General features: G+C 48.7%; 1 protein-coding gene across 1 annotated transcript in view; it reads left to right on the top strand.

The window, feature by feature from the left end:
- Positions 1-19,378, top strand: part of sema6bb (sema domain, transmembrane domain (TM), and cytoplasmic domain, (semaphorin) 6Bb) — a 67,031-nt gene extending 47,653 nt beyond the window's left edge. The window contains exons 11-17 of the mRNA XM_006639897.3: positions 3,720-3,851; positions 3,946-4,095; positions 4,176-4,355; positions 4,770-4,910; positions 5,696-5,773; positions 7,384-7,442; positions 12,608-19,378. Of these exons, the coding sequence (XP_006639960.2) occupies positions 3,720-3,851; positions 3,946-4,095; positions 4,176-4,355; positions 4,770-4,910; positions 5,696-5,773; positions 7,384-7,442; positions 12,608-13,611 (1,744 nt within the window). The 3' untranslated portion in view covers positions 13,612-19,378. The remainder of the gene's footprint in view (positions 1-3,719; positions 3,852-3,945; positions 4,096-4,175; positions 4,356-4,769; positions 4,911-5,695; positions 5,774-7,383; positions 7,443-12,607) is intronic.
- Positions 19,379-20,276: the final 898 nt, after the last annotated feature.

Below are 20,276 nucleotides of genomic sequence, written 5' to 3'. Positions count from 1 at the left end.
TGCCCCTGGAACCAGCCAGCCCCCCGCACGCCGACAGCCACACTCAGGTCTGCACCCTTCTCACTCGAGAGGAAAAGGGATTCAGGCCCGCAGGCTCCAGGAGGACTTTCCTAGACAACAGAATCATGGAGGAAATTTCTCTTATCATTCAGAGCTTCAGTTTTCCTTCTGCAAAAAACAAATGTGTAATATGACCAAGATAGAAATATGTTCTCAGATCATGGCCCACTCAGTCTGAACTCTGCTCTCTCCTGGATACTTTCTTCATGCAGGGAAACATATGTAAAGAGCACAGCGCCTGTTTTCAGGTAGGGAAAGTCCGAGAGATGTTTGAATGGAGCGAGTACAGGAAAGGAACAAGCAAGAAGGCCATTCAGCATATCTCACTGTTTCAGTCTCTGGTATTTAACTGAACTGAAGAGCCCAGGCCGAAGGCTTCAACAACAAACAGGGTGGCGTCTGCCAGACACCTCTAACCCTTTGAGGAAAAAAAATGCATTTTTTGCTACATTGAGTTGAGAAGCTTTTTATTTTAAAAATGTCCAATATTTTTCTTTTAATAACACCAACTGCACTTGTCAGGTGGTAATCAGCTCATCAGCTCATCGTGCTGCCAGGCTGTGTGCCGCAGACATGCCCAGTCCCAGCAGCACTCGGTCAACCGACCATGCTGGTCCTGGTCCGGGAGTGACAGAGCTCAGCCGGAGCTCAGACACAGCCTGGGCTTCACAGTGGTATTCTGGCAGAGGTGGGCATTCAGCCCTTCAGCTGCCTGAGAGAGGCACTGTGCCACACTGCTGTCTCGCTTGCTGGCGGCCACCCTGCCCCTGTGCAAGAAATCAGTGGCGCAAGTACTTGTTAATGTGTTCTGCACTTTGCCAGGAGACTCTATTTTATTCTTATTTTGAAGGCAATGGCCTGTGGTCTTATGTCAGGTTGGATCTAGATACAGTTAGTGTTTCTTATTGTATTTGTTTCATCTTTAATGGCCAGGAAGGCACATCTAACATCTTGCCTTGCTTTAATCTGTGTTGCTAGCTACTTCTAATAATAAAACATGTTCTTGTGAGATTAAAGAAAGGGAAGATTAATTTTAATAAGGGAGAGATGACAGTAATTGGTAACATCTGCCAGTGCAGAGGAACGAGGCGGAATGATTTATTTTCTGTGTTTATTTATATTACCCAACTTCATTAGAGGAAGCATGGCCTCCAGAAATAGAGTTTATGAACGTCACCAGATTCTTTTCTGAAATCCTTGAAATGAGTAAAACTTTTCAAGCTGAGATCATTCAGCAGAAACTGAAACTTGATGAAAGCTGATTGATTCAGAATGTAGGAAAAGTCTAATATGAAAGAGATAGCGAAGAGAGGGTAGTGTCCATTCTCAGAGAAGGCCAGGTCCATTCTCAAGGATCCCAGTCATCCCAACTATTTTCCCTACTACCGTCCAGTAAATGGTACCAAAGCAATCGGTCCAAGTCCAACAGACTACGGAACAGCTTCTACCTCCAGGCAATAAGACTGCTAAATAGCCAACCTGTAGCTCCTTAGCAAATCACCTGTAATGGCTACACGGACACACAGTTTTCACTGTATTCAGCATAACTGCACTACATGTATAAATTGCATACACCATGGACACATAACAGCTCTACTCACATTGAGTTTTATTCAATTTAAAAAATGTAACCTCAGTTTTGTGATTTTTGTGATTCTTGTGATTCTTGTGATTCTTGTAATTTTTGTGAGCTCGCAGAAAAAGACATTTCATTGCCAGCAACTACTGCTGCATGCCTTATTGTTGTGCATTTGATAAATAAACTTTGATTTGATTTGATTTTTGGATTTAGTGTTTCTAGTAACAGCCTCAGAGTGTCCAGACTCCTGCTGCAGATACAGACCCTCCACAGTCCAGAGACACACTGTAAATACCCTGTACGCTGTAGATGCAGCCAGACCACAATGATGCTGTGGAGGCCTTCTCTGCGCCAGCGCCGTACTGCTGTGCATGCTTGGCAGGACTTGTTCAGTTTGCTGTGGAGAAAAGAATTTGAACTCGAGCTTGAGAGAGGGGGGTGGGGGTGTGTGGGAGGGAAAGGTGTTTGGAAGGTCACCAAACCCCATAGTTCTCGATCCAACATTTTGAGGCTTTTTGGGGAATCAGTTGAAGTGTCTGAATCAGAATGTGTGAGAAGCTGCTGAGATAATGGAGGGAGGGGTGTGGCTGGGGACTCTGCTCTGGGTGGCTGGGTGGACATGAAAGTGCCCAGTGGCAGAGCGGGCTGGAGCAGTGCTGGTGTTCTCAGAGTGGGCACCATTTCTCCAGAGGGAGCTGGACAGGACAGGTTTTCATTTCACGACATTTAGTCTTCCTTACCTCCCCGCCTGTAGCAATGTAGTTTTCAGATCAGCTTGAGCTCTAAATTACTTAATTGAACTGTTAATTTATCTCATTGGAGTGGTTCAGTCTGGTGATACCGGTGCCTGAGGTTTGGACGTTAGTGAGACAAACATAACAACACCTGATAATATTTATTCACGCACAGTAGGATGGTCAAGTTGAATTTTTTTCCTCAGATTCTACTGGGGACTGTATTCGCAGTGCAGCATTTCAGTCCTACCTTAAAACCAAGAAAGAACACATTTTTCTTGCACAATCTACTGCAAAGTAAGAGTAAGTCTGTCCCACCACTGAATCGATTATATTGGTTTGTCTCTCTTAAAAATCCACAGGCCTTCTCAGAGTAGAAATGGGTCACAGTGCTCTTACTGTGCTTTCCACTGTCCATTGCAGAAGTATTTTTTAATCAGCACTTCAGTTATGAAAATAACAAAATGCACTTTTTCATTACTTCAGTGAATAAATGTGCTGTCACAGTGACATGAGCAATAACATGAGCCATGAAATTGAAGCTGATCCTCAGTAAGCCAACTGAAAATGCAGCAGTATCTCTGTAACTAGGGCATGTGCTTAAACCATTTTGGTCTAGATGTTGAGGGGGGGGTAGAGTTTAGAGGGCTAAATGGGCACAACCTGGCAATAGACACAGGACACGGGCAGACCTGGCTGCCCATAGAGGACAGGTTGTGTGCTCCCACTGCCAGCAGGGAGAAACAGACACAGATGCACTTTCTTCTGCACTGAGAGAAATACTCTAGGACTAAAAAAACATTTCTTCCCCAAAATAAAAAATCTATTCCCAGAATTGCCACACCTATCAGCTCCTAAACCTACATACTGGGGAGGAAACTCAAAGGAGCTGGTAGCTCAGTACATGATCCGCTGTCAACCTGAGGAACACAGACTGAGAGTCTCGAATAATAATACTAATCTGATTTGCTGTAAATATTCTGTTCATTGTTATTGCTTTGGCCACACTGTAATTGATCAGTCATAGCAACAAAGCTCTCTGTATCCTAAGCCAGGGGACAGTGTTATGAGTTAAGTGTTACTAACAAGAAGTCCACGTGCATTCACCAGATGGTGGATCTGATTAACATTGTTATAGAAAATTTAATAAAAAGAGTGAATTTAATTTTACCATTCAAACACAATATAATCAAATTTAATGATGGTAATTAAAATTCAGCCCGGATTTGCCTTTAGGTGTTTAGATGAAACGTGCAGGCGGACAGGGTGTACAGTAAGGGATGTTAGAGGTTTTCGGGCAGGAGGGAGAGAGGGGTGTGATCCTCACCCTGCGTGTGTCTCAACAGTATCCCCGGCTCCGCGGTCTGCGCCTTCGACATGCAGCAGCTGGCCAGCGTGTTTGAGGGGCGCTTCAAGGAGCAGAAATTCCCCGAGTCCATCTGGACTGCAGTGCCCGATGAGCTGGTCCCGAAACCCAGGTACACAGGGCATCTACCCCAGCACTGAGAGCGAGTCTCTCGCTGAGTGAATCTCTCTTTACCCTATTCTCCCCCTTCTTTCTCCCCCTCTCAGGCCAGGCGGCTGTGCTGTCCAGGGCTCCAGGTTCAACTCCTCCACAGCCTTCCCAGACGAAGTGCTGAACTTTGTGAAGACACACCCTCTGATGGACGAGGCCGTCCCCTCTATTGGTCAGCGGCCCTGGATTGTCAGGACCATGGTCAGGTAACAGCACGGTGCCAGCACATCGCCTGCCTGCATGTGTGTGACGTGGTCCGAGAGTCTGACCATCTCTGCTCTCTCAGATATCAGCTCAGCAAGATCGTGGTGGACACTGCCGCCGGCCCCTACAGGAACCACACACTTCTGTTCCTGGGATCTGACACAGGCACCGTCCTCAAATTCCTCGTCCACCCCCAGGAGGACAACAGGGCTGCCTACAGCAGCGTCTTCCTGGAGGAGTTTGAAGGCTTTAACCCTGACAAGTGAGTCCTACTCCTCTCTCTGTGCCTTGGAGCGCTGGATCTCCTTGTAGAGCTTTGTTATTAAATCAGTATAAGAACACCATAGTAACAGTAACGGCACACAAACCACATGAGTCCATTGCAAAACACAATAAATGCACAACATGGATATGAGGAAGCTAGTGGAAAACATAACACATTTTCCGTGGGAAAGTCTCACACTCCTGGTTTTAATATTGCATTGTGGTGGACCTGCTGTGCTTCTCTGCCTGGCTTTTTCAGGTGTGGGTGCCCACTGTGACTGTGCACACCAGCTCTCCCTGCTAGCATGACACTGTTTTGTTTACATGACAGTATAATTGCTAGTATTATTGTTGCTGTCGCCATATTTGCTGTCTGTTTTGATTACTGCAATGAGCTGATGTACCTGTCCAGGTGTGGCGTGGACTCCCCCTCTGCACGGAGGATGCTGGCAATGAGCCTGGACCGCCCCAGCCGCTCCCTGCTCCTGGCCTTCCCAGCCTGCGTGGTGCGCGTCCCTCTGGCCCGTTGCCAGCAGCATGCCCGCTGCATGAAGTGAGTGCCCCTTGTGCCCGGCCCTGCCAGGCCTGCCCACTCATGTCTCTCCATTCTTATTCCTAGTGTTTCTGGCTCAAGACTCTACCCAGGGCTCGACATGGAACACACACACAATGGGATGTTATATTCATGCAGTTTGCATATGATATGCATTTGTATATATTAAATGGCTGGTCAAGATCCTCAGATCAATTAGCTACTAATAAGCATAAATAATAAATGGCCTCCTCTCATTTATAAATGTCCTTACAGTATGTTCTGACATATGCAAAGAAACACATTTTATAAATAAAAACATTGTTACTGTGTTACACAGTAACTTACATAACTTACATGCAATATAGCTCAGATGTGTTAGAGACGAATGCAGGACACTGTAGTGTGCAGTCAGTGCGTAGTGTGCATTCGGTGTCAGGGTACAGTATGCCCTACTACTGACAGTAGTTTCTGTCAGTGTCAGTATGTCAGTGTGTCAGTGTGCAGTGTTGGTATGCAGTGTGCAGTCAGTGTCAGTGTGCACTGTGCAGTGTTGGTATGCAGTGTACAGTCAGTACATCAGTGTGCAGTGTTGGTGTGCAGTTAGTGTACAGTGTGTCAGTGTGGAGTGTGCAGCGTCAGCATGCAGTGCACAGTGTCAGCATGCAGTGTGCACTGTGCAGTGTGTCAGTGTGCACTGTGCAGTCAATACATCAGTGTGGAGTGTGCAATGTTGTTATGCAGCGTGCAGTCAGTGTCAGCGTGCAGTGAGAGACTGTGCTCAGGGCCTCTCTCCTGTGTTGCAGGAACTGCATCGCCTTGAGGGACCCCTACTGTGGCTGGACCCGGGGCAGTACCTGCTCCTTCCTGGAACCAGGGACAAGGTGAGCAAAGACATTACAGAGTGGACTGCAGGTCATGCAATGGAAAGTAGTTTCTGGGGTACTGGGATTTTTCAGCATTCACTGTAGATGGACTGTGAGCATCGGCGCCGTCAGACCTCAGAGGCAGGTTCAGATGAATGTGTGACTATGACGTGCTGAGTGTGTGAAACGTTCACGTGCTAAGGGTGAGGAGATTTCACATGATGAGGGTGAGGACCGTTCACGTGCTGAGGTTGAGGAGCATTCACATGCTGAGGGTGAGGAGCATTCATGTGATGAGGGTGAGGAGCGTTCACATGATGAGGGTGAGGATCGTTCATGTGATGAGGGTGAGGAGTGTTCAGGTGCTGAGGGTGAGGAGATTTGATGTGCTGAGGGTGAGGAGTGTTCACGTGATGAGGGTGAGGACCGTTCACATGCTAAGGTTGAGGAGCATTCACATGCTGAGGTTGAGGAGTGTTCAGGTGCTGAGGGTGAGGAGAGTTGATGTGCTGAGGCTGAGGAGCATTAAGGTGCTGATGGTGAGGAGCGTTGATGTGCTGAGGTTGAGGAGCGTTCACGGGATGACAGTATCCCACATGGAAGCTTGATGTGAAAATGTCATTACCTGAAAAGAAGTTATTAGCCTCCTAGCCAGCAGTGCAGTGGAGAGTCATATTATGGTTCTGTAAGAGGAAGGTTGTGGGTTCGAGCCCTTGCTGTAGACACTGCTTTGTGCCCTGGTCAAGTTGTGTAAACACAGTACCTCCAGTCTGCCCAGCTGTGTAAATGTGAGTCCAGCCGCAGGTAACCCTTTCTGCTCAGAAGAGTCTGATTCGAACCAAGAGCCAAGGGCAGAACAACAATCTTACCGCGAGGACAGGGCTGTTGGAGACCACCCTTTAATGAGGGATGAGCCAGGAAGCTGCTGCCAGCAGGGAGGGGTGGGCAGTCGATGTGATATTTATACGTGGGAGGTGAAAGTGTGTGCAATTGGATTTGTCTTTCTCCAGAATTTCTGTCTGAAGAAACAGGCTGGAGCTCGTGCCAGATGAGCCTCTAAGCTCAAGTTTGGAATTCACTGCTGTTTCTGCTACAAGCGGTGATGCTGATGGTTCTTTGGCAGAGTGGGTTATAGGCCTCCAGGCCTGTTTGTGCCGGGTTAGTTCTGCTTGCAGAGCAGCAGTGTCTGTACGTCCACTTGCTCATCTGTGCCTCTGCAGGAGTCCTCAGGCCTGCCAGACTCTGCCATGGACGAGTGATAGTTTCAGGAATGCAGGTAGCATGGTCACAGAACATGATAAACACGTCCTGAACGGAAGCTGGAGATAACCCAGTCCTGTGTGTTGTAATGGACTGCAGCTCGTTACTATTGTTTTTTTTCCAATGCAGTAAATTAGTCAAAGTGACATTTAATATTCCAGTTGTTAGCAGCAGTCAGTATATCTACACTGAGCTATTCAGTATGACAAAGAAAAGTACTGACTCACAGCATACAACTGCAACATCCACATTGACTTTAACCCCTGCTAGAGCTGGGCCTTGTGCGCTGTGGGCCTTAAGCCTGATACGGTCACGTGAATCAGTGTGTTGGGTAGACGCGCTGTAACTCCTCTCCTCTCACACTGCAGACTGCCGTTTGAGCAGGACGTTGAGCACGGAAACACATCCCACCTGGGCGACTGTGAAGGTAAGAGACATGTCTGCTTGGGTTCTTGCACAGACCCTTGGCTTGTGTGGAGCTCAGCGAGCCCAGACACACACCATGACTCCCCTCGATGCCCCCAGCTGACCTGAGGGGGCAGAGTGTTCCCCCCAGCCCCAGTCCCTGTGTGTGAAGAGGAGGCCTCCGCTGAGCTGCCCTGACTCCCCAGGCTCTGTTCCTCATCTCCATATGCAGTTTGCAGGAAGTGATGGGATTGATCCTGTCCACCTTCAGATGGGTCTTGTTTCCCGATAGAAAAGCTCTCACAGGACAAGTTTCCAGGCTCTTGTGCTCCATTTACAAATGTTGGTCTTTTTCTTTTAACTCTAACTCTAAGTTCCACCACCTGTAATTTTTCAAAACTTCCTTTTACATTAATAAAACTATTATTTTCTTAGTTCAAACTAGTCCAGACCCGGATTATCATCTTACTGGATTTATACCTCTAAATGTTCCCAGAAGTCTTCAAAAAGTGGAAGCTAATTTCTCTCTTGAGCAAAGAGCCCTGAATATAAGAAAGATTACTGAAGATGCTGTTCAGTCCTCATTTATTTTGTAGATAGCCACTTATTGATCCATAGATAAGATTGCTGGTTATCTCATTCCAGACTCCCATAACCTTGTAAAAAGTGCCTCCTGTTCTCAGTTTTAAATGCACTGTCAGTAGACGCTGGGTCATTTCTGTTGAGACTTTTTAGAGACCTGTAGGGCACAGGTTCAGATTCACATATTATTCCCTGCAGCTCTTTGATCACCCAGACTGGGAATAAACAGGTGTGGCCTCACAGGCATTGCCAAGCCAGAGCAGCCTGTCAGCACTGACTTTTTCAAGAGCTGAGGCTCGATTAGCTGGGAGAGAAATGAGCTGGTAACAGAAAGCATTTTGCCTCTCTTCGGTAGATCGGCAGGACTGGGGGAAGTGGAGAGAATTGATTTTCAAACCACGCAGCTCCAGAGTAGTCAGATAAATACCAGGAGCCAATCAATAAGCAGGAGTGGGGCGTTGTGGGATGGGGCTGATGGATGGATGAGCGTCACTCCAGTCCCTGCTGTCACAGCTGCAGCTCTCTAGCAGACGCAGTTTGGCAGGGGCGCCGTCTATGATAGAGAGCAACTGTCCGTTCCCCTTCACACTCTCCCTTCCGACAAGGCTGTACTCTCCACACTCTGGGAGCTTCTGTCTGCAGCTGCCCACTCATCCACACAGGAGAGAAAAGCTGTGACTTTGCAAATTCCTTGAGGTGTACCAATCAAGAGAAGCTTTTCAGAAAAAGTCTAAGTGCACTGACATTCTGGAATGAATAATCATAAATGTTTTTTAATTATTTAGAAGTCTTTGCTCGCTCACTGTGGTTGATCTCATTAGGGTTATACTGAACTGAAAAGCATCTCTATAGCACAAAATGCATACAGATTTTTTATTTTAGTTTATGATCTGATGCAGGGTTTATTGCTGTTTTTGTTTAAAACCAGATGTAGTATTATGACAGCTCAGTGTTTGGAAGAGGTGTACAGAGGCGCTGTCTGCAGGCTGTGTGTAGAGAAGGAGATCTCTCAGACACAGCAAGGTAGACAGCACAGCGAGAAGCACTGACTTCTTCTCCAGGGGCAGCTGGGTCTTCCTTGCACATCTCAAACACCTCCTTCAGAGAGAAGAAAAAAATTAACTCTTCTGTCTCTCACCACTAAATCAGACTAGAAGGACATCTCAGAAGAGCTGAGAGGTTTTGCAAGTTTCAGGCTTAACATTCCCGAAGCTCTAAAGGCGGAGCGTGGCATTGCCCGAGTCAGTGTCTCAGCCGAATGCAAACAGAGGCCGGAGCTGTGCTGTATTTGTTTTCCCTCTGGGTCACCAGGAGTGTCCCCATATAGAGTAGACCTCTGAGCCTTGCGTGAGCTTTACATTTTGCCAAATGTAAAGCCCAGACATCGCTGCTGACTTTGCTGCGTGTTGGGTGAATAGGGTCTTACTTCTGAGACATGTTGCCCTTGTCTCACGGCACAGCCAAGGGCGAGCTGAGAAGTTCAAGGAATGAGGCAGGAGGAAGTCTGCAAGATCTTCTTTCTTCCATGTCTGCAGGTCACCCTGTCCGACTGCACTGTGTTTCATTATCATGCTCTCCTGCAAAAGCACAGATTCCTTCCCAGTGACACTGGCTCACATCTGAAAATTGATAGTGTCACAGCTGAGCAGCCAGCTTGTTTATGCACAGTAACAGAGGAAAAACTCCACACACACTGCTGCAGCCTTGAGCCGTGCATTTGCAGGTTCCAACTGTGGTGCCACTAGAGCACAGTACATCTGGACACGCACAAGGCAGCAGGGAAACTGGACAGGGCTGGACAGACACAGGTAGAGTGAGAGACGTCAGAGGAAGAGAGTGTGAAGGGAGTGAGAAGGAAGGGAGAGCGAGCCAGGACAAAGCGACAGTGAGAGAGGGTACAGCCGACAGCCCTGGAGGTAGGAGATGCTCTGAACCCCCCCTCCCCATTCCCCCCTCCTACAGTGCTCTGCACTCGTAACTGGAGCCGAAAGCTGAGGAACCATTAGCTGTTGTCAGCCTGACAGGCGGTGCAGCTTACAATAAAATTTAACAAGCAGGCTGGCGCAGCACGGGCAGGCACCGTGGGCACAACGAGTCTCACATAATTGCTCCTGCTACAGATACATATGTAGCTCTTGCTGGTAAGGTTTTTTTTAAAGAAGATATGTCCTTTTTACCATTTCCAACCATTTATTCCTTTGCTCTTTTTCCCCAAAAGGTGAAACAGTGTACACCAGCACACAGATGATCTGATATTATTTGTCATTTTAAAACTGGTGTCATCTTTACGAACCACTGTGCTGACACAGGGAGGATACTGCTTAAGACTGTAAAGGAAATGTCTCCACTATAAAAGTCAATATTCATTTTACGGGCAAAGGTACATCTCACATTTAACTGCCAGCTGGTATGAAAATCCACTTTTTATTTGAGTGAGGAGAAAGGCTAATTCATTATTTTAATTTCATTTCAATTAAAGCATTGCTGCACTCACACAGAAAACGCATTTTCTGCTCCACAAACTGCAGATAGATTGGGCTTGTTTGAACAGTCACCACACGGGACTGTTGCTGCTCAGCACGCTCAGCTCTGAGGGAGAGGAGCTGAGGGATGACACCGGCTCCTGACTGCAGTGGAGTATCTGCCTACTGTGCGAAACTTTGCACAGATTAAATGCTTTATGAACACAGACCCTCAGGCCGCTGTAGAGGCGTTGATCTCTATCTGGCAGGACTGCATTCAGTGGGAACTCTGTTCCACAGACAGACCAGCTTCTGCCTGGGCTTTTGTGTTGAGTGCCTGTGCCTGAGCAGGTGAGTTAATAGCTACAGATCCATCAAATCAAAGCCCATCCAAGTAGCAGCCCAGCCTCGGCTCATAGGGAGAACAAGATTTTCTCTAAATTGCATCTTTTGTAATGTTAATGCTCCTTCCATTTATCTGCGTAGTATGCAGAAGGAGAGACGTTTGTTAAATGGTTTTTTGACACACCAACAAGCATGTCACTTTGTCCAGAATGCATTATGCAAATACTGTGGTGGATCCTATATTTCTACTAGAAGTAATTCTCACACAGTTAAGAGGCCTCCATTAAGACGCAGAAGGAGAATAAGGAGGAGAGTAAGGGTGAGGTGTGCAAAAAGAGCCAAGCTGTCTCTCGGGAGGACACTGCACCCTGGGAGAGGCAGGAGACGAGTGAAAGTATGCAGTTCTGAAGCAGCTGCCTTTAGATTGCATTGGTGACTAAAGAAAGTTCAGATATTGAACACCATTGCTGTTTTTAAGCATGACTTTCTGAGCCTGAGTTCTGCTCTGCTGCTGCAAGGCTTTGGGATGAGCTGCCAGCCCAGTATGAGCTGTTGCCATGAGCTGTCCATCAGCACTGTGAAGTCCTGTCTTTTAAAACTCAGTTACACTCTAGCTTTTAATAATAATTAATAATAATTGCCTACACTTATATAGCGCTTTTCTGGACACTCCACTCAAAGCGCTTTACAGGTAATGGGGATCCCCTCCACCATCACCAATGTGCAGCCCCACCTGGATGATGCAATGGCAGCCATAGTGCACCAGAACGCTCACCACACACCAGCTCTCAGCAAGGAGGAGAGCAGAGTAATGAAGCCAATTCATAGATGGGGATTATTAGGAGGCCATGACTGATAAGGGCCAATGGGAAATTTGGCCAGGATGCCAGGGTAACACCCCTTCTCTTTTCGAGAAACTCCTTAATGAGTTGGTTTACTGTATTAATCTGTGCATTTTAATTTTTATATTTTCTCTTATTTTTATTGTTATGCGCTGTGAGCTGATGTGGCATGAAAACGTTAAATATACAGATTTACCACTTTTCACCTCTTCCTCACTGGCCAGCATGTTCTCTGCATGGAGCAGTTCCCCAGAATGCAACCTGGGTAACAGAGACAGCAGAAAACACACGAAAGAAGCCCTGATTTTAACACTGTTAGGAGATGGTTAGAGGTTTTGGTATTGACGTACTGTTATTAGGCAGCTTGAAAGCCCTCCGGGACCTGAGTGACAAAGTGTGTCTGCGGAGGCCGTCCTGCCACCCTTCCCAGCTGCAGAGGAGTCTCCACATGGCCAGGGGGCTGCTGCTGTCTCTTTCACTCCATATTTATGGGTTGCCGTGAGGCAGAAACACGTAGGAGTTTAATTAAGTTTGCTGTGCACTGTTATTGTGTGGAGCGCAGTGTTTACCAGCCGAAGTTCTTCCCTTCCCGAGGAAAATGAATTTCTGCAAACTCCTTCCAGAACAGCCAGACAGATGGGAAAAGCAGGGGGACTCTGGACCTAGTCTGTGTGTGGGCTGCCCCACGGGGGGACACTGGCCCCAGTTTGTGTGCGGGCTGCCCCACAGGGGTACTCTGGCCCCATTTTGTGTAGGGGCTGCCCTGCAGAGCCTGGGGGGGAGGGGGGTTGGGTCCAGTCACAGAGTTGTTAAGAGATGGCAAAGCCCACAATGTAACACCATCCACCTGCTCAACTCATGACATGACCACTTAATTCTCAAATAACCAAACAGCAAGATGATTGAGGTAAAGCATCACTGTGCCTCCCTAACTCTCCTTCTTTCTCTGTACGCAGGGCTCCTGCAGGAGAGTTTTGTAGAGGAGCCAGAGGGGCTGGTGTCCGTGAACCTGCTTGTGCTCTCCGCAGTGTCTGCCTTCGCCACTGGGGCGGCACTGTCAGGCCTGGCTGTCTGCTGGTTCATGAGGCACCAGCACCGTCGCCGTGCCTGCAGCGGGGGTGCTGGTTCCAGCAGCGGTCGGCGCAAGGGGGACAAGGAGCAGAGCATGCTTCCGCAGGGCGGTGGGGGCTCGGTAGTGAGCGTGACACGGCCCTGCGGGGGCGGGGACAGGCCGCCGCCCCGAGGGCAGTCCGAGACACTACTAGCACCACTCATGGTGCAGAACGGCTGGCCCAAACCTGTTGGAGGGGTGATGCGGCTCAGCCAGCCGGACCTGGACCCGGGGCTGCTGCCCACTCCCGAGCAGACGCCCCTCCAGCAGAAGCGCCCCCCCCCGGGGCTACGGCTCAGCGCGGGCGACCCCAGCTGGGATCAGAGCCAGACCTACCTGAACTCCGCCGGCACGCCCTGCCCTCCCCCCTCCTCCGTCATCTACCTGAGCTCCAAGCACCTGCCCACCGCCAGGGGCATGCGCCACCCCGAGGAGCAGGGTGACCCGCCCCAGCTGGCCGAGCGGCACTACCTGGCCCTGGCGGTGCACGAGCCCCCTCCCCAGCTTCCGCTGTCCCGGGAGCATGGCACGCGGCCCGGAGCTCCGCTGCGCAATTCAGCCGGGGAGTACCCCTATCCTGTGACACCCCAGGACAGTCCTGAAAGGAGGAGGGTGGTCTCAGCTCCTAACACTGAGCTGGATTTTGGGGACTCCCTACGATGGAACCCTGAGACTCTCAACTTCAACAGCAACAATGCCTCGTCCTCCGGCCGCCACCACTACGCGTCCCGTGCCCCCCCAGCCCTGGGCAGGGCAGCCCTGCACTCCACTCAAGGCCTGGGCAGCCTGGCAGACTTCAGCAAGCTTCTCCACAAGAGCGCCAGCGACAGGACTCCATCCGGCCAGTGAGGGAGGCCAGGATGCACAGTGTGAGGAAGCCCCTGCCCCCAGCCCCCGCTGCCAGAACCATCACTTGGACTCCCACCCCTAGCCTGCCTGGCCCTTCTGTTTTTCCTGTCATCCCAGAGTTTCCGCACCGGCAGGGACAAGACAGCACCACACAGAGAGGCTCTGGGAGCCAGCAGGAGACTCCACTCGGATCTCTGTGGAAAAACTGCACAGACAGGGAGGCTGGCATTGCAATGAGAAGAAATCCTGGGCGCCATGCTGGCAGGAGCCAGGGTGGGCTGTTCTGTTCAGGACCCGAGAGCAGTGCTGAATGTCCAGGATGGCCCTCCAGCCTGGAAAGATCTTGTTGCTTTTGCACATTGAGTTAAACGACATGGATTCTGTTTGCCCTGTACCTGCCATCAGCGGACTGCAGATTAAAGACACTCAGCAACACATACAACCTGTTTTTACAATCATTGAGTAAGATCAGACTGTGTTTGAGTCTGATTAATGGACAAGGCGAGACTCACAGAAAGGTAATTTGTGCAGATCTGCAGTACTGGAACGACTCAAAGCCCTGTCTTAATGTGGGGTGGCAGAAAAGCAATTCAGAAACACATGAGTTTCAGAGAAACTGATGGGACAGCAGCACAATCTCAATGTCTCTATAAATATGTATGATTTCCTAAAATGGCTTTGTCGATAAAGTGTACAAGGGAATCTTTAAACACAACCCCTGGTACCACACCCCTCTTCTCGCGCACACGGGTTTGTGCAGTCGTGCAGGCTGGCCCGGGGGGGGAGCTGTGAGGAATCTGCTCTGTCTGAGAGCCCCACCTGAGCTGAGGGGGGAGCTGGAGGGACAGCAGGGTAGGACAGGGAAGGTTTTATTTTTGATAAAACGTTTTTTTATCTACTGAAGATCGAAACAGAGGAAGAAACGCCCCCTCCAGCCCGGGGGCATGTGTAATGGGGGGAGGGCACTTGAACCCTGACCTGATGACCCCCTCTCCCCTGCCGCCCAGCTGTAGCCCCTCTGCAAAGAGTGTGAATGGACCTGGAAGTACTGCTGAATATTGCCAGCAGGGGGCACTCCCAAGGAAGACTTGCTGGGTGCAGCAGAGTATTGATGAAGCACTTTGCTGTCAGCAGGCTGCAGGAGGCAGGCTGACATCCTGCACACAGCTGACCGGCTTGCGCTCAGCGCCTCTCCAGGCACACTAGAAATTCCCAGGTGTGCTTTTTAAGCCTGCTGGTTCGCTGTTTGTTTTGGTTTGATTATCCTGGTCTGTTTGTTCTGCTGTGCTTCATTTCTCCCTGCCCTGTAACTGCCCTGTTTGTTTCGCTCTGTGATTCCTGGGTTCTGGCCAAGCGGTCCAGTCCCTTGTGCTGTTCTGAGCACAGGTCACGGGCAGCGCTGTGAGTCAGGAGAGGACCTGCCTGTGACCTGTGTCTGTGTCCTGACAGTTGTCTCGCCTGGGTAGAATCTCCTGCTGCCTGGGGAATTGTAGCATCTGATGGTTCAGATAATGTCTTGCCTGTCCTAACTGGCATATGTATATGTGGAGACCATACTTATTTCGGCTTAGAAAACAAATTGGAAAACATATCCAAATCAGCGAAAAGGTTGAACTTGAAAGTCCTGTTTTTGCAGCAGTTTTAAAGATCAGCACATGAAAGGGTTAATGCCACTCTCCTTCCATGCTGTCACAGATACACATACAGTAGGTGGCAGAGTACTTCAGAAGAGAGTCAGCGAGGGGACTGCTGACCTGAGCACATGAGGGAGAAGCAGCGAAGGGCAGGAGGGCTCTGATCGATAACCTGGAGCCAGATGACCTGTAAGAGGGCCGTTTATTCCTGGACTCTTCATTGTGGGCAGCAGTGCAGAGGCCAGGGGGTGGTGGGGTTAGACAGTCGCTTGTTATGAAACTGTCGCAAGATATCAAAATAAAACAACCGTTCCCCTCCCCCCCCAGAACTAGAAATATAATCAGTACTGAACTGGACATCCCTGGGATAAAATAAATAAATGTAGTCTGGATGAATGTTTATTTCTGGGAGAAATAATAAACTTTGCAGATTTATGTTTAAACACAAAGTGAACTCTTTCTGGCTGCACTGAGCTTGCTGGCTGGCTGTTAGTCAGCAGTTGGAATGAGACAGTGGCAAAGGTCCTGCGTCAGATGGGATTAAGTGTTACTGCAGGGTTCTCCTCTCAGCTAATATTTGAGGAAAAGTTTTCATCTGGGAAGCAGAGAGGCTAGTTTTCCGAGAGGGGGGTGCAGCCTGGAGAGGACAGTTTGATTAGATGACCGTGGACAGCAGGGTGGGCCTTGCGTGTTGTTGCCCAAGGTCAGTTTCTACATGAAAGCTCAGCCCATGTCATCATCAGCCCAGCTCCGCTGTGGAAGTCTGGGGAAAGTTTTGTCTTAATGCGCTGCTGAAGTAGAATGTACAGAGAGCCTAATCGAGTGTGAGATTATTATGTGCAGGATATTAATGTCAACGCATGGGTAAGTCCTGCCCACGTGGGCTCAGTCTGCACCTCTCAGGGCTCAGGGCTCCCTGCCAAGACCTCATTCTAGAGGCTTAGAGTTGCGGGCCTAGGCCAGCAGAGGAAGAGGGAAATAAAGATCAGGCATCAGATATGACCCCTGATTTTTCTGGCAACAAGAAATACAGCAAGTCCTGCATTGCACTAAGGAGGAGGTCTGAAGACAGAGCATTTACCCCATTCACCCCAGCCCTCCACCCGGCTGACACTCACACCCCACCGGCCCTCCCTGCTCACCCCTTTAGGTACGGAGTAAATCAGTCATGTCCAGCCTGCTCCATCAGTCCTCTCGTCCTGCTCCTTGGCTGGGTTCCTGACACGCTTGATTAGAGCGCGTCAGTGTCAGTCCTGCTCCCAGCGAGCTGACGAGTCTGAAAGCCTAGCGCTGCTGGCAGGGGCACCCGGGACGCCTGCCCAGGTGACCCGAAACCACTCTCGACCGCCAGTCAGTGAAATACAGAGGCAGACAGCAAACTGGCATCCTGCATCTCGAAACACTGCTATTCTGTAAATTGCAGTGCAATAAGAATTACCTGTCAGACCTGTACATCTCTGTCAGTAACAGCTCTTGGAAGTGCGGGGGCCACAGTGGAGGCTGTCTTGTGAGACAGTAATACCAGCACTGTGCTTGTGGTGAAGTCTCCAGGCCACAGCACTGGATAGTGCAGCCATGCAGAGCGGCAGTGCTAGCCCCTGACCAGGAGGAAGTAATAATAATAATAATAATAATAATAATAATAATAATAGCTTACTCTTATATAGCGCTTTTCTGGACACTCCACTCAAAGCGCTTTACAGGTAATGGGGATCCCCTCCACACCCACCAGTGTGCAGCCCCACCTGGATGATGGGATGGCAGCCATAGTGCGCCAGAACGCTCCCCACACATCAGCTATCAGTGGGGAGGAGAGCAGAGTAATAAAGCCAATTCATAGAGGGGGATTATTAGGAGGCCATGACTGGTAAGGGCCAATGGAAATTTACACCCCTACTCTTTTCGAGAAACGCCCTGGGATTTTTAATGACCACAGAGAGTCAGGACCTCAGTTTTATGTCTCATCCGAAGGACAGCGCCTGTTTACAGTATAGTGTTCCCGTCTCTGTACTGGGGTATTAGGACCCACATGGACCGCAGAGTGAGCGCCCCCTGCTGGCCCCACTAACACCTCTTCCAGCAGCAACCTTAGTTTTTCCCTGGAGTCTCACATCCAGGTACTGACCAGGCTCACACCTGCTGGGCTACAGTGGGCGGCCAGCTGAGAGCTGCAGGGTAATATGGCTGCTGAAGTGGCTAATAACACTAAAGACATCAATGATAAAAATCTTGAGTTCACATGTGCTGGTCTCGACAGAACTCCTGCAGAGAGATTGTTTGTCACACCAGAGGCATGAGCCAGCCAGTCCTGTCTGAATCACTGATGCTGTAGTTGGGCTTTTGCTGGTTTCTATAGAAACAAGAAATTCCCTTTCCTTGTCTCCACTTTTTTAACCCTGTGTTCAGAAAAGCCACATGCTGCCCTGCAGGCTGGCAGTGCCCAGACTCACAGTGCCCCCAGTCAGACTCAGAAACAACAGGGCAGTTTCCAGAGAAAACAGAAAATCAGGAAAGAAGAACAAGGGATCTGTCCATTTTGAATGGATTGTAGATTACTTTGTTCCCACTGTATAGATTTTAAAGACAAGCACAAAATTTTGCATTTTTGTAATGTTTTAGAGAAGTACATTAGACAGCACTGGTTATTCTTGTCACTATTTTTTATTTGAATGTTATTTTTGTGTTGGGAGTTAACTTTATTTGAATACATTTATTTTTTGCTCCTTGATGTGTGAGATTTATTGACGATACTGTGAACAGACTCTGTATTTTTCCCTCTTGGTCACAACTAAGAGTTGCCCTTTCCCTTGGTTCTGGTTTGGTCATTCTGTTGGGGGGACAGTGACATTGCAGGCTAGCCTCTTTCTTATGAAGAGGTAGCTCCTGCTGGAGTGGCAGGAGGCCTTTGTCCATCTGCAGTGCTACAATCACATTGCTGCAGTAGTGCCCTCTGTCTCTGGGTAGATTACTTTTTAATCCAGAACACTACAGGAAAATAACACTTTCCCTTGTTTTAAAGGAAGAATCCTGTCTGTGTGATATAAGCAAGTTCAGACCTCCTGAACAGGTTAGCTGGACAGGGGTGCACAGTAGACAGTTTAACTGAGATGGGGGCATAGTGTGGACAGTTTAACTGGACAGAGGTGCACAGTGGAAATTTTAACTTGACAGGGGTGTAGTGTGGACAGTTTAACTGGACATAGTGTGGACAGTTTAACTGGGTCAGATGAGTACAGTGGAGAGTTTAAGTGGGAGAGGGGTGCACAGTGGACAGTTTAACAGGGACAGAGGAGTACCGTGGACAGGCTAACTGGGCACACTGCACTGGCCTCCTCTCACACCAACATCAGCAAAGCAGAACCTCTAGCACCCCAGAGCTGTTTCAGGATTCTCCATCTTGACTGGGCTTAAGGTAGGCACCTGCCATCTTTACAATATACAACTTTGCCATCAGAACAAGAGCAGTTTCTTAAGATCCACTCTTGTCAGTGTGCACAGTGAGACAAACTGCTCAGGTACATAAAGGCTGGAAGGCATTTCTGGGGTGAAAGCAATGATGCTGTGTCACTGGTGCAAAATAGAAAGTTCAGGACAGAGAATTTCAGTCCCATAACACGTGAGCATGTCCAGCACAGCGTGGAGATTTTAAAATCAGCGATGAGGTGCTGGACTGGGCTGGACTGGACTGTAATTCCACTTGACTGGAGTAGAGAGAGTCTCCAATCTGCTCTCTCTTCTGGTAGCAGGGAGATCGACTTTTCGCCTTCACCTTCACTGCTCTCCAAGATTCTGAGAATTAGTGGAAGCTGCAGAACAGAAGCAGCGACATACTGTAGGTGTTCACAGACAGTAATGAGGTTAAAAGGTACTGAGCTACAGCACTGAGCCGCACAATTAAGCCTGATGAAGGCTTTAAATCTGACTACAGTGGGATGCAGTCTGTGAATTGGAGACTCATTGTCTTCAGGAGTACACCCAGCAGGCCCTCCACTGTAAACAGACACCCCAGTAATGGCACCAGGCAGGGGGGGCTCCTGCTGACCCTTCACCCCCAACCCTGACCCCTGGGTGTCACTCTCTCTTGCTTGCTGTCACTTTTCTTATTCTAATAAAGTCACCAAACTATTCCTTTTTCCCTTGCGTTTGTGTGTCTTTTTTAAATACTGAAATATGGATATGGACACTGGTTTGGTGCACAAACAGAAACCATGCATGTGGATTAGTAATACTAGTAGAACAGCTCTGGTAGCAGGAAAGCCAATTGTCAGCTTTCTGTTTTTCAGAAAAAGGACAGTAACATTATCTGACCTGCAGGTAGTGCTGTGTGCTGAGAATCAAACTGGATCAGAGTACTGGCTGGACAGTGCAGGTGCTGTATGTTAAACTATGCTTGCTGAACCATGACATATTTGATATATAACAGAACAGGCTTCAATGAGTCTTTACGTCAGAGTCTGACATTGAAAGTTGACTTCTTCTGCCTTATTCACCTGTAAAGTTACCATCTCTTTTTACAGAATTTAAATATGCAGATATAAGAAGATATTGCAATGAAATTAGATGCTAGATACTGTTGATTCACGGCATTTAACTTGAACTCTTGGATAAGCTGGCACAGGCTGTTGTGACAGGTAGAGCTTTGGTGGGAATTGGGCAGAATTAAAATAGATACCAAGCGCAACAGTTATTTTGCTTGATAGAAAAGTAATTACATTTGCTGTTGTATCTTAATTGCATCTGTGGCACTTAGAGCTCGGTGCTACAAAAGGCAGAGAGGACCCTGAGACATCTGTCTGTCAGCAGGCGGCACAGCCTCTGCACATGTTCAAAGAGGCTTGATTTTTTTCTCTGATCTTGGAATTCAAAGCATTTTTATTACCCAGGTATTGATTCTCATCTGATTAAAGTGGAGGAGGTTTAGACAGACCTGCTCTGAGATGAATCAGCTGAAGTTCGATATTCGCTTTAATCAGGAGAAAAGCGAATCGGGGAGGACAGGGAGGAGAGAGAAGGGACAAGACTGGGGCCGCA

This window comes from Lepisosteus oculatus, chromosome 29, assembly GCF_040954835.1.
Source record: "Lepisosteus oculatus isolate fLepOcu1 chromosome 29, fLepOcu1.hap2, whole genome shotgun sequence".
In the NCBI taxonomy this organism is placed as follows: domain Eukaryota; kingdom Metazoa; phylum Chordata; class Actinopteri; order Semionotiformes; family Lepisosteidae; genus Lepisosteus; species Lepisosteus oculatus.
Note: the sequence above shows the minus strand (reverse complement) of the source record. Positions and strands in the feature narration are given on the sequence as shown.